The 15331-nt window shown below is 38.4% G+C and overlaps 1 protein-coding gene across 2 annotated transcripts in view; it reads right to left on the bottom strand.

The window, feature by feature from the left end:
- Positions 1-12575: 12575 nt before the first annotated feature.
- LOC122648572 (cysteine synthase-like) overlaps positions 12576-15331 on the bottom strand; it is a 65026-nt gene continuing 62270 nt past the window's right edge. For both annotated transcript variants that reach the window (XM_043841788.1, XM_043841787.1), the window contains exon 10: positions 12576-12737. In XM_043841788.1, coding sequence (XP_043697723.1) covers positions 12645-12737 — 93 coding nt within the window. In that variant the 3' untranslated portion in view covers positions 12576-12644. The remainder of the gene's footprint in view (positions 12738-15331) is intronic.

Raw genomic sequence — 15331 nt, 5'->3', positions numbered from 1 at the left:
TAATGCCTAGATGGGTTATTAAAGACCCAAAACTACTATTCACCTCACATTACAATCCCAAATCGTGGAGAGGAGAGAAATAGAAGAAAGAAGAAGGAAGAAGAAGAAGAAGAAGAAGGAAGAAGGAGAAGAAGAAGAAGAAGAAGAAGGAAGGAGAAGGAAGGAAGGAAGGAGGGTGGTCAAGCTCAACCTACATACATCAATCCTTGGTGAGCTCTCTCTCTCTCTCTCTCTCTCTCTCTCTCTCTCTCTCTCATTTTATCTATTTTTAAACCTATTGTTTGGAATTGTGAGCCATGAATGCTTCACCTACCCTAATGGAAGGGTCATTAATGGTAAATCCTTGATGCTTAACAATGAAGCACCTAACCCTACATTAAACCCATTCACCATTCTCCATTTATGAGCCCTAAGTGGGGTTTTACCTCCATTTATGGGTTTCACCAATCATTTATGGAAAACCCTAGGTGTGAGATAGAAATCGATGAGTTTTCTTAATAAAGGAAAACCCATCTAAGCTTTGGATTTATGAACCCATGTGGGGGATGTGTATTGGCACCTTTAATGGAGTGGAACTCATAGCTAAGAAGCCCTAAATAACCCTAAGAATACCCCATTTTAGCCCAAGACTTTGGGGCTACAAAACCATTCTCGGAATGGTATAAACAGCAAGATCGGCGGGGATAGGCACATGGATAGGCACATGCAGGTGTCGGTCCCTAGATGTTACAAGTGTCGTGGCTACTGCCAGGAGACAGGCACATGCTGTATGTGCCGGTCCCTGAGATGTTGTAAGTACCGGTGGGGTACTGCCAGGGGACAGGTACTTGGACAGGCACATGCTGTATGTGTCGGTCCCTGAGAAACTGTTTCTACCGGTGGAAAGTCCCGAGAAGGATAGGCACATGGATAGGTAGATGACATCTACCGATCTTGGCCTTGCTGTATGTGCCGGTCCCCTGTTTTCAACCTTGTTTGATAACTTGTGGGGCCCAACTCTTTTGGCCCTAAGACACTAACCTCACCCCATATTGTACACCATCTTTAGGTTGACTCACCCAGCTCAGGGGTGTATTAGTACGTGAGATAGTGTGTTTGGCATCGAACGTCGATTTGAAGAACCCGGTACTGACGATTGATCGAGAATCAAGGTGAGTGAGTTTAGCAAACGTCTTAATTTATGGAATGTTTGTGTGTCGTGTCTTGTGAATGTCATTCACGCATGTGTACTGTATTATATAATTATCGTTAAGATGTAGGATGATATACATGTTTAGATGTTGATAGGACTTTACATTCTTGTCTTGCGATATTATTTATTCTATTGCACTATGGTGCGAATGGTATTGGATTTTGTTATGGGACTCGGGTGCCAGTTGGTGCTTGACTTGGGGTTTCCATAATGTGGATTTCACTCATGGCATGTAGTTCTAGGGCTTCGAAAGCGGGATCCAAGTACCGGTGGGTACTGGGCTTGGGATTGCCATACTTAAATTGCATTAGAGTTGTCTACTGCTTTAGGTGGAAATGGGGTGGTGACCAGCCGACCGCTTTCGGTAATCACATCCTGTACTTGTATGTGTATGTATAGGCTAGAGGGGCGAGAGGATAGCCGGCTGACCGTCTTTCGATACTATGGACTCTACCTCTGGCTTATGCATGTGCGTACCCTTTTCATACAATAGATGCATTTGGCTAAGATAATATACCCCGTACTACACCCCTTACCAGCAGGGGGTAAGGTGTTGGTTAACCGATGGTAATATCCTATGTGAAGGAATTACAGTTCTCAAAACTCGGGAGAACTTCGGTGAGTTCGCGGGACCTGGAAGGAGCTAGGGTTATTATGGAGGTTTGCGTATATCTCTTGGTGGAGACCGGTACTGCAGGCTTCCAACAGCAACTCGGGTTTGTCATCGCCGGTATACCATCCGCTTATGGTACCGACATCGGGGATGCTACCTAGGGTGTTGCAATAGTACTTTACCAGACTTAGGCATTGCTTGTTAAGTGGATAATAATAAATTTTAATTTCATTATGCATTCATGTGGCATGATTGTAAACCATATATAATGTACGGATTATCCTAGTAGTATGAGACGTTGTGGGATTCGCTTATCATGTCTGGTTTGCGATCAAACTCATTCATTATTATTATTGTGTATGCTTGTGTGGTTTAGCCACTCACTGGGCTCAGTGGAGCTCACTCCTCGTAGAAACATATTTTTAGATGATACAGGCACATTTGAGCAGGGTAGCGCTGAGTTCGAGACTCCTGAAGAGTGGTGGACTCCGGAGTATGAGGATCATGGACCGAAGTGCTACTGTGGGATGTGTACCACGAGGGAACTGTGATTCTTAGCTGGTGGCCATCTTTTATTACACTTTGATAAACTATCTTTTGATTCAAAGGTGTATTCTTTTTATTCCTTTCTTGATAGGTGTATTAATTATACAGTAGGTAATACATAGGTCCTGATCAGAATGAAATGTACTTGTAGGGGTAAATTTGATAGACAATATTTTATATGCTATCACATAGCTTCTGTAAACTTTGATATTATTATTATTAATCTGTTGTGATCATCTGTTGTCGTGTGTATGAGTTAGTCTTGGATACTACATTAGTGATTCTAGTGGTTGGGGAGCGTAGTTGTATGCTCCGATTGCATTTCCCGTGATTCAGGGATAGGGGTGTAATATAATATTAGTCCATAATATTAGAATATTAATCCTATTATAAATAGAATTCTAACAAAGAGGTCTCTTGCACGGTAAGTATCCTATGTCCCTCTTTTTCCTGCCTTCCTTTTTTTTAGGTTAATTTCATCAATTTTTTTTCTGGTTTTCTTATTGGCTTGGGCTGTAGAACTAGAATTGTGATTATTTGTTGAAGGTTAGAAGTTCAATTTCTTGCCAAATTGCGTTGTTCAAATTCTTTTTCTGGTTGTTTAGCATTGAATGTTTGCAAGAAATCTCTTGGATTCATGGTTTTAGTGCACGGTATCAGAACGGGTATCGACAACATGCAAAATCGATACGATATCGATACAATATCGCTACCGATACAGACCATCTTGGATCGACTATATTGGACAAAATTACCCTTAGATTTCCTTAAAAATGAGTTTTCTAAACATTTTACCCCGTATCGACAACATGCAAAACCGATACAATACCGATACAATATCGCTACCGATACAGACCATCTTGGATCGACTATATTGGACAAAATTACCCTTAGATTTCCTTAAAAATGAGTTTTCTAAACATTTTACCCCTTGTCTGTACCGTGCTATCTATATGGTATTGGCACGATATTGGTATCGGTGACTAGCAAAATCGGTACGTATCGGGCGATACGATACCGATACTTAGAACCATGCTTGGATTTGGTTTTCATGTTCTTGGTCACGATTTGGGGAAGATGAGGGCATTTTGGTCAATTAAAACTCAATTTTAATGTGTATAGTTAACGGACTAGGTGTTTTTGTTAATTAGTTTAGAAAGCAAGGAAGGTACGTGAAATTTTCCAAACCTCACATGTGAAAGTCTAATTAAGGCAAACCTTAGGGGAGGTACGTGAAATTATCGCTTTAGTTCAAAGTTTAAACACATATATCCCCAATGCAAAGGTTTCGTGCACGATCTTGCTTGCAACCATATGGAGATGAGGGATCGTGTACTGTGCAATATCATGCCTATTCAATGACTGAAAGCATGATTGTGCACCATGCATGGCCGTATATGAAAACTCTCCCCTATACCCAATAAGGTCTCATCAACATCTAAGGACTTGGGGTTCATTGTAAATAGAGTTAAGAATAAATTATCTTCTTGGAAGGCTAATCTTCTCTGTTTTGTAGGAAGACGGGTTCTTATTTAATCGGTTTTAGCCTCCATTCCTTCCTTTCTGATGTCTTGCTTTATGTTTTCTCTTAAGATTTGTTGGACTCTATTACTCTTAACTTTTGGAATTGATCTATTGGTAACCATAAAAAACTTCATCTCATTAGCGAGGATAAGATTTGTTCCCCAATTATATGAATTCACCTAGAGGGAGGGTGAATAGGTGAAGGTTGGAAAATAAAAAAAATATGCGAAAATAACCAAGTAAAAATAGTCAATTGACAAACAATAATTAGAAGTGACACAAAGGATTTATAGTGGTTCGGCCAAGCTTGCCTACGTCCACTCCTCTCACCTTAGAGAGAATTTCACTAAAATAAATCTTGAGTGAGAGCAAGAGAACTCGTACAAATCTTGATTAAGAGCAAGAGAACTCAACTACTCTTGATTCCAAGCAAGAGGACTCAACCAATCTTAATTTCAAGCAAGAGGGCTCACTACTATTGATTCCGAGCAAGAGGACTCAATTAAAACATAAAGTAAAAATTACTAGGAAAAGGGTTACCTCAACCTTAGTAGGAGTGTATGCTACCTTCCACCCTTGGAACTTGAAGCTAGATGAGGTTGAGGAGTTTAAATGTGTGAGCTTGTGATGATTGGATGCTTGAATGCTCACTTAGGCTATTGCAATTAGAGTTTGTGATGAAGTCTCTTAATGATGATTATTAGTAGTCAATAGAACCTTAAACAATAGGTATTTATAGGCTTGATGGCTCAATTCAATTAGGAATCTATTTCAAGATCGGATTTCAAAAGCCATAAATAATCTGGTATGCTGGATTCCAATCCGGCATGCCGGATCACCTAATTTCCTTATTGAACAAAGTAATAACGGTCAAAAGATAACAGTATTATATTGATCCGGTATACTGAATATTGATCCGGTATGCTGGATTACAATTCGGCATGGGCTAGAAGGCTACTGTGAGTAATTTCCTGAGATTGCAACACTGATCTGGTATGCCGTTTCATGATCCGGTATGGTGGATTTTCAAATTTCTACTGAAATTTGTTAAGTCCTTTATTGGACTTACATGGATGAATCCAATTTGGTTTGGTCACATGGATTGGGTTTAATTTAAACCTCCTAAAGTCCATCTAAATGAATGTATGCAAGTGTGTGCAATACATTAATTGTGACTATAAATATGATATAACATGATACCAGATTAAACAAGTTTTATGAGGTCTTGTATCCCATTGAGTTGCTTGAATAGAAGTTTTGAACGTAGTCCTTCACTTCATAACATTCTTTTGAAATCTTTGTCTTAGTGCATCAAGCTTTTACATGCTCCCCCTTATTTGATGCTCATCTCTTATGAAATCTCTCTATTCAATATAACACAGGTTAGTACAATTAACTTATTTGTTATCATCAAAACCATAATGGGTGATGTGTGAAATTTACCCCAACAATCTCCCCCTTTTTTATGATGACAAATAAATAGTATCAACTGATATAAAGAGATAATATCAAGACAACTTATGTTCAAAATATAAATTACAACTTTATCTTCTCATTTCTCTCCCCCTTTGGCATTATCAAAAGGCGGGGATAGAAAGGAAAAAAAAAAAAAACTTAATAAAGTTTTGGTCCACATTGTGTGTTGGGTCCATCAATCTTAGTATCATACCTTTCTCTCGGTTTTCATACCATTTGGTTACCATACCAATTTGGATATGATTGGGGGTTCCAAGGTCTTTAGTTTTGGGGTACCTTATGTGAACCTTGATTTTTGGGTGGTCTTTGCACATTTGGATGACTTCTCCAGTTTTGACCATTGTAAGATCTTCTAGGACGATGAAAAGATTGCTTCATATGATAGCATTCCCAAATAGTGTGTCCCTTCTTGTTACAATTATTGCATATAACAATTTGAGGGGTATTTTGAGTCTTCCCTTTGGGATTGGGGTTCTTAACTTGAGGACTTTTCTTCTTGGAATAGCATTCCTCAAGAGAATGTCCCTTCTTTCTGCAGTAGTTACAATATTTATTTTTCTTAGCTCCCTTGCTTGCTATCTTACTTGAACTTGGCTTTTGGGTTTGTTTTGAACTCATGTTCGCATCATAGCCTAGCCCTTCCTTGTTGAAATGTGTTTTAGATGAAAATCCAAGTAGAATATCAAGATTCTTTTTACCATTAGTAAAAGATTCTAAGTCTTTACACAATTTCTCTTTTTCTTCTTCTAAGTTGTTAACTTGAGAAGTTAGAGTTGTGTTTTAGTCTTTGAGGGTATTTATATTTTTTAAGAGATTCTTTTTAGTAGTAGCTAATTCCATGCTACTTTGATAAAGGTCTTCAAAAGCTTCTTCTAATTCTAGAAAATCCTTATCCTTATGAGATAGAGAAGTGGGGGTTACCTCATTTTCACTTTCTTCATCTTCAATAGCCACAAAAACAAGGTTGATTTAGTCTTCTTCTTAAGATTCTTTATCTTCCTCTTCTTCATCGCTTGAATCGAAGGAGTGTTTGGTTTCGTATATTTTATTGTATTTCTTTATTTTCGGACAATCTCCCCTAAAATGTCCTGGTTTCCTACACTCATAGCAAACAATGTCTTTTGAAGAAGAATCATTATTTTCTTTAAGAACATTTTTACCTTTTTGCTCTCTTAAGAGTCTTCTCTTGTTGAATGTAGCTTTGCCTTTGTTCTTCAGAAATTCTGAGAACTTCTTTGAGAGATATTCGATCTCGTCAGCAGATAGTTCTTTTTCATCATCACTTACTTCATGGTATGATTTGAACGCTACAACCATCTTCTTTGGTTCTTTTGGTTCAATCTCCTTGGTGTCTTATTTGAGCTCCATCTTATGAGTTTGGAGTGATCCCAGCAGCTCATGTAGACATAGTTTTCCAATGTCTTTGGATTCTTTGATTGCTGTAGTCTTGGGTCTCCATTCCTTTGAGAGAGATCTCAAAATCTTTCAAACGTTTTCACCATTGGAATAGATTTTTTCTAATCCTTTCAGCTTGTTCACAATGTTAGTAAACCGAGTAAACATTGCATATATGTCCTCATCATTTTTCATTTTAAACAGTTCATACTCATTTACAAGCATATTAATCTTAGATTGCTTGACCTCTAAAGTACCTTCATAGGTAGCAATGAGCTTATCAAACATCTCCTTAGCGGAGTCATACATGCAAGTTCTATTGTACTCCTTTTCTCCTAGAGCACATTGAATATAACTTATAGCAACAAAATTGAATTGAATCTTAGCTTTTTCAGCTAGGGTCCACTCTTCTTTGGGCTTGTCTATGGTATTTAGTCCATTTTCAATTACTTTCCATGCGTCAATGTTATTGGCACACACGAAGTTCTTGAAACAATTCTTCCAATAGGAGAATCCTTCACCTTCAAAAAAATGTGGTCTAGTGATAGTGTATCCCTCAATCCTTCGATTGTTAGAGGATCTCATGTTCTTTAACTCTTAAATAGATTGAAAAATAATCACGGTTTTGAGCTTCCGCTCTGATACCAAATGTGTATTCACCTAGAGGGGGGTGAATAGGTGAAGGTTGGAAAATAAAAAAAAATATACTGAAATAACCAAGTAAAGACAGCCAATTGACAAACAATAATTAGAAGTAACACAAAGGATTTATAGTGGTTCGGCCAAGCTTGCCTACGTTCACTCCTCTCACCTTAAAGAGAATTTTACTAAAATAAATCTTGAGTGAGAGCAAGAGAACTCGTACAAATCTTGATTAAGAGCAAGAGAACTCAACTACTCTTGATTCCGAGCAAGAGGACTCAACCAATCTTGATTTTGAGCAAGAGGACTCACTACTCTTGATTCCGAGCAAGAGGACTCAATTAAAACATAAAGTAAAAACTACTCGGAAAATGGTTACCTCAACCTTAGTAGGAGTGTATGCTACCTTCCACCCTTGGAACTTGAAGCTAGATGAGGTTGAGGAGCTTGAGTGTGTGAGCTTGTGATGATTGGATGCTTGAATGCTCACTTAGGCTATTGCAATTAGAGCTTGTGATGAAGTCTCTTAATGATGATTATTAGTAGTCATTAGAGCCTTAAATAATAGGGTATTTATAGGCTTGATGGCTCAATTCAATTAGGAATCTATTTCAAGATCGGATTCCAAAAGCCATAAATAATCCGGTATGCTAGATTCCAATCCGGTATGCTGGATTCCAATCCGGTATGTCGGATCACCTAATTTCCTTATTGAACAAAGCAATAACGGTCAAAAGATAACAATATTATATTGATCCGGTATGCTGGATATTGATCCGATATGCTAGATTATGATCCAGTATGTTGGATTAAAATCCGGCATGGACTGAAAGGCTACTGTGAGCAATTTTCTGAGATTGCAACACTGATCCGGTATGTCGTTTCATGATCCGGTATGCTGAATTTTCAAATTTCTGCTGAAATTTGTTAAGTCCTTTATTGGACTTACATGGATGAATCCAATTTGGTTTGGTCACATGGATTGGGTTTAATTTAAACCTCCTAAAGTCCATCTAAATGAATGTATGCAAGTGTGTGCAATACATTAATTGTGACTATAAACATGATACAACATGATACAAGATTAAACAAGTTCTATGAGGCCGTGTATCCCATTGAGTTGCTTGAATAGAAGTCTTAAACGTAGTCCTTCACTTCACAAATTCTTTTGAAATCTTTGTCTTAGTGCATCAAGCTTTTACATGCTCCTCCTTACTTGATGCTCATCTCTTATGAAATCTCTCTATTCAATATAACACAGATTAGTACAACTAACTTATTTGTTATCATCAAAACCATAATGGGTGATGTGTGGAATTTACCCCAACAAATTACAGCTGGAGGGCTTGGATTTAGGAAATCTTCATCTCACAATAAAGCCCTTCTTTTAAAGTTGGGATGGCATTTGATTACTAATAGTGATGCTTTGTGGGTGAAGACTTTGAATGCTAAGTATTTTCCCAGGTCACCCCCTTTTGATCGCAAAGTCATATATAAAAGAGGTTCTTGGACTTGGAATAGTATCGCTTATATTCTTCCCTTTTTAAAGAAGATTACTAAAGTTTCTATGGATAATGGGAAGAATACATATATTTCGGTTGATCCTTGGATGTCTTCCATTCCTAGTTCCTCACTCCCTCACCCATGTGAGAATCGCCTATTGGTGAAATGTTATTTCAAACATGCATTGGGACAGACCCAAGCTTTATTCGATCCTTCTTCCATTTTTGTAGATTCTATTGTTAATATCCCTATATCATTGAGTGAGGATAGATGGTTGTGTACCCTATCTCAGGATGGCCGTTTCTCCGCTCGCCAAGCTGTCCCATCCTGATTGCCTCTTTAGAAGCTCTAGTTTCTCCAAGTGGTGGTGCTTATTAAATTTACATCTAAAATTTAAGGGTTTTTTAGAAATGCCCCTCTAAAAATACCTATTTGTCCAAATGCATACCTACAACTTTTCAAATTGCAAACTCTCCCCTACTTTCAAAACACTGTAACACTTTGGTCCAAGCCAAAATGCCTCTATGATACAAACCAACCAAAATTAAAGAATAAAGTGACCAAATTGCCCTCATCTTCCCCAAAATAATTTAGGGTTTGAAACTGAAAATCAATAAAACCCTAAAATCATTCAAAAAACCATTCTTTGCAGAAAACAAAACTTGAGCTGATAATGGTGGAGAATTTCTGTAAGTATGTTGAAGATCTAAGTTCCAACCAGAAATTCCTTCAATCAGACATCTTTTTAAGATCATACACGATTTGGGTTTTGATTAAAACAGAAAATAGTGGAGAATTTCTGTTAAGTATGTTGAAGATCTTAATTTTTCAGGGAAAATTCTGATGTGGGTTGTTCTTGTTTCCCTAAAAATATCGAATTGGACTTTTAAGTTGTAATTTCGTCGTGGGTTGTTCTTGTTTCCCTGAAAATATCGAATTGGACTTTCAAGTTGTAATTCCTGTGGGTTGTTGTTGTTGTTTTGGTTAAACGGTTCTGGGCTGAGAGAGAACAGGGTTGCTGCCATTTTTTTCAATACCCTTTCATTTCCTCGGAGAAAAGTGAGGCTTCTTCACATTTGTTTTGGGAATTTGGTTGGGTTTGTTCTTAATTTGATAGATAGTGAGGAAAGAATTGTATAGAGAGAAGCTGAGGATTTTTTTTTTTTTTTCCTTTGGTTTTTGGATGTCTAATGATCATGGAAGAATGAGTTTCTATTACAGGATGTTTTAATATGGATTCTTGTGGCATCAATAAAGCTAAGGGACTTCTACAGAGAGGCAAGGCTTACATGCAGTGTTGCACCACCAGCGGCTAAAAATGTCAAAGCAAATGGAACTTGGAATTGGAAGACAGCACCACCACATTTTCCAGTGCTTTTAACTGCAACATCATTAATAGTACTACTTGTTTTTTTGATAAAAGGATTTCATTAACGTGAGAACAACGTTCCCGAAGCATCTGTAAACAACAGAGGGGATAAGAAAGGGGGGGGGGATCGAAAGCCAGAACATAGAGTGCTGAGAGCCTGCAGCTGTGGAAGCAAGCAGGTTAGCAACGCTATTGGCCTCATGAAAAGCATGAACAAACATAATATTATCAAAGAAAGGAATGAGAGAACGACAGTCTGACACTATTGCCGCTATCCTCCATGGCGCTTCTGTGGTTTGCCCATTGAGAAGATTGATGAGGAGTAAGTTGTCGCTCTCAATGATAATGTGTGTCAAATTTAGATTTCGAGCTAGTGACATCGCTCGCCTGGCAGATAAGGCTTCTGCCACTAATGCAGAATTCCATCCAACACCCTCCGAGAAAGCACAAATAAACCTCGCAAGACTATCACGACAAACTCCTCCAATTCCTGCATCACCAGGGTTTCCTTTGCTAGCTCCATCTATATTAAATTTGATTAGTCGAATTGGCTATTGAGGACGGATTTGGAAGTGCGGTAGAGCTTCCTTGGCCGCTGTGATGGCTCTTAGTAAAATGTTATTTACATTAAATGACTCCTATCTGAAAGTTTAGTCCCAGTAACCAACCCATACATACCATAAGATGCTGCACACAAGCGCAGTTCGTAAGATGCTATCTTTGTTGGCTGTATTAAGGGTTTTAATAATGGATTCCAAGGCTGCGAAGAAATTATCGTTCCCAAAAAGATGTAGCAAACCCACTTGGTTCCATATCGATACAATGAAGGGGCATTTCATAAATAGATGCTCTACGGACTACCTTGGATCATTACAAAGGTTACATCCAGAACTAATGTTCAATCATCGATTTATAAGCAAGTCAGGAAGGGGGAGCTTATTATGTAGTGTTTTCCAAAGAAGATGTTGTATCTTCGGAATAGTAGGGACATGCCATATCTTGAGCCAACTGCTCTGTGGCTGGTGCAGCAAACCTTGCAAGGCTATGCTATAAGCTGAAGCAAAAGAAAAGGCTCCATTTGAAGTGGCAACCCAAATAAACCGGTCCTCCATAGGAGAGTAAGGGAGCGGATCGAAAAAATCTTCCAAGTTATGTCAGGTTGCCACCAATGAAAAGTTAAGTCCCTCTTCCAACCAAGGACTAATAGTACTACTTATTCAGATGTTATGAAACCCTATTGTGTAGAGATTTCTCATCAATGCACAGGAGATTGCAAACGAATTGGAGAAGATGGTTTTTTGAAAGATTTTAGGGTTTTACTTTATTTTATTTTTTTCAATTTTCAGTTTCAAACCCTAAACTATTTCTCAAATTGTGAAAAATTGATGTTGAGTCAGTTGTATGTTCGTTAGTCATTTGGAAGCTGTGACTACTAACAAACACATCTAGATCTCGTCACATGGCGCATACACTCCCACAAAAAATATTTTTCCTTAAATAAATTACATATTCAGCTACTAAAATTTCTTTTATTTTTTCAAAACTAATTTTACTTCCCTTTCCTTTAGTTGCAAGTCTCATGCATATTGCACTTTGCAAGTTGCAAGGGAATAAAGGAAAGATAACTAAAATCAAAACAATACTAAAGTGAAAAATTTTGTAATCACTACCTTGCATGATGGTGTTACAACTCCAAAACATTTTGATTTATTAAATTTTACTTTACTTAGCCATCAAATTCTTTTGATTTGAAAAATAAAATAAATATTACGGCAAAAAAAAACTCTAAGAATGTGCACTCCACACCAAAATACAAAGGGGGTGAAATGACCATCCCACCCCATTAAAGATGGAGATGCCGCTCAGATAAATGCTTCTTGGTGCGGTCACATTGGCCCCCGCATTGGCACAAGGGCCATGCTCCCATAAAGAACACTTTCCAAATAATTACCAAAAATATAGTACGAGTTTGGGCAATTTAAGCTACACCAACTCTCTCTCTCTCTCACCATCTCCCACCTTTCCCATGGGCTGGGTCCCACCTCTGCATCTCAGAGAATCCTCTCCCAAACAAATTTTCCTCCCATGGGCTGGTTAAGAGTTTGGGCAGGTTATATAATCATGATTGGCTCATTGCACTTACGTAATTTAAGAGACTATTAATAAAATTTTCCAACTTGTAGACTATCTTAACTTTTGTAACTTAGGTCTTGGCTAACAAACCCCCCTCCCCCTCCAAAAAAAAGGCTAGCCTCCATCATAAACATGAAAAATGCTTCATAATTATTGGGATCAAGAAGATCCACATCAAACAAACCAAGATCTCAGATTTCTTCCCATTTCAGATCCAGCAAGCAGATAAAGCTAAAATCCTCAGATACATCTCAAGGCTCGAAAATCATGTTCTCTGCCTCACGTCTTACAGGCTCAAACAGCAGAGAGGACAGATACCGCTCGCCAAAGCTGGGGAACACCACCTGTACAACGGAATGAGGAAGACTGGTGAAGACACAAAGAAAAGAAACAGGTGAATAAAAAATTTTCAAGTCACTAATAGAAAATTAGGTTCATTATTAACAAGACCAATAAGGGAAATAAACTTCATGGTTTAAAACTTTAAATGGTGAGATGCAACAAAAAATCTAAAGAGGGTGGGGGGTCATAATGGTAGGGCACCACCCTAAATCTAGGGTTTTAGGTCTCCCAAACAAGAGAGTTTATAATCATTGATTTATGCATCATAACATTATCATCCATGCATATTGTAACCCTTTGCATGATTCAATTTACTCATTGGGCTCAGTGGAGCTCACCCCTCGTGGAAACTTCTTTTTAGATTATGATGCAGGTTTGGTGGAGCCAAGCGGTTTGGAGCCCATGGCCCCTGAGGGCGGCAATGGCGAGGACTGGTGGGCCCTTGAGGAAGGGGAGCATGGACTAGACTATTACTGTGAGACTTACTACTTAGGAGAGTAGCTTCTTGAGAGATTGGGCCGGTGGCCCCTTTTTGGATGTTGACTTCTTTTGGATATTACTTTTGGATACTAACTATTTCATTATTTTGATACCGTCATGAAGAATGTATTATATATATACTATGTAATACATAAGTCCTGATGGGATGTCATCATGGTTCTGAGTATGTTGTAGTGGATTATTGAACTGGGATAAACATTGACCGTTATGTTATTATATTATTTTTTAGCTTCCGTTACTCTGATTTAATTATATTATATCCTCTCCTGATTATTCATGTCTTATGCAGTGTGGATGAGTTAGCTTAACTACTGCATCTATGATCCTGGCGGTAGTGCAGGAGCATATTTGTACTCTCTGGTCACAGATTCTGGTGGTTTGGGAATCAGGGTGTGACAACCTGGTAGCAGAGCACGATGCTATACCTTAAGCTAACTCGTGATCCAATCGATCCGATTTACGCCATGATAGGGTTAAATAAAAGCTTGTAAGAACACATTAATAGTGATAGGACAAGTAAAGAAGCGATACAATAAAGTTAAGTACTACGTACTAATAGCATAATAATGTTATGTCTGGGATGTTTCCCAGGCTCACAGTTAGGAATCAAAATAGAGAAAAGAAGAGATTACATTATAAACTAAGAAACTTTAAACTATTTGTTTGAAAGATCTAAGGCCAAAGGCAATAAAAAGAAGTGGATTTGGAACTGCTGTCTGCGTCACTATGGCGCCGACGGTGGTGGCGTATCGGGAGAACCGATGCACCTCGTACGACGCTCCATACGGACCACTCTGTCGTGCATGTCGCGATACATCCCATGTATGTCGCTGTACATAGTCCCGAGCTCTGACAACTGGCCCTGGAACGTCAGCATAGGAAGCCACCCCTGAAATTGGAAGCGCTCATGGACCTTGAAGGATGAGAGGTTGTCCGAGAAAACATCTCTCTCGCATAATATCGCCTTGGCGTGGTATTGATGCCACTTAGCCTCATTTTCCCATGACCGAAATAGATGGTTATCGAAAGGAGGTGGTACATTTGCACCTCTACCCCTTCCTCTTCCCCCTTCTTGAACTTGGGCTCTCCCTCTTCCTCCCTCTCTGCCCTCTACTCTGCCTTAGGCCCCACCGCTACCCCGTCCTCTAGTTTTTGGAGGCATGACTATAACCTACACATCACAAGAAGGAAAAAAAATAATAAAAAAATATCACCATGAATAGATGGGTTGAAGGAAAGTAACACTATAGAAGATGGTGGCGTTGTAATGAAATCATTATAATTTAGTGGAGCCTAACTTAAGATCCATGTGAATCAAATAAATAGAGCACAGATAATTGATTTTATGCATACCTATTCATGAGTTGAAATACAAGAATGTGAGGGTCTCTTCCTAAAATTATATAGTGAGCCAAGAGAGAGAGTGGTGGGGCATAGCACTACCACAAAGGAAATGAATTCATAGATACATGGCCCATCAATAAGTGCTTTGAGCACATAAAAGTCCACTTGGACAAATTCACGAACACCTTACAAGCACAATTGAAAACCAGTATTTTGAACACAAAAGGAAGGAGATAATGTATAAAACCCTTCTAGCATGATGCACATTGTGTACATGACAAGAAACAAAACACATTCAAAAAAAAAAAAAGAAGAGAAAAATAACTAATTGTAGAACATAATCGATGGGCAATAGCAAATCCCCAAATTACAACCCTAGAAAAGAGGGATAGATCATGGCAATGGAGAAGAATCCATTTGGGTGTTTGTGAAGTATAATAGTAACACTAGATGTAGAGATTAACAAGGAGAAATAAGCATGGAGATGGTATGGTGTCCTAACCACAATAGGAGGAATGGATTTTAGACAAATCTAGTGAACAACAGTAAAAGAGGGAAAGAGATTTTTGAAACTTGAAAGAACTCACCTTTGAGTGGATGTGAGAGAGAGATTTCGATGACAATGACCCTTGCAAGCCTTGTTGGAGATTGAAAACCCTCCTCTTAGCTCCTTGAAAGCCTCCTCTCAAAGTGGGGCTTTGTTTTGAAATGAAGAAAATGAAACCCGTAAGGGGTTTTAAAGCAAAATTCT

Source organism: Telopea speciosissima, chromosome 1, assembly GCF_018873765.1.
Source record: "Telopea speciosissima isolate NSW1024214 ecotype Mountain lineage chromosome 1, Tspe_v1, whole genome shotgun sequence".
NCBI classification, from domain to species: Eukaryota; Viridiplantae; Streptophyta; class Magnoliopsida; order Proteales; family Proteaceae; genus Telopea; species Telopea speciosissima.
Note: the sequence above shows the minus strand (reverse complement) of the source record. Positions and strands in the feature narration are given on the sequence as shown.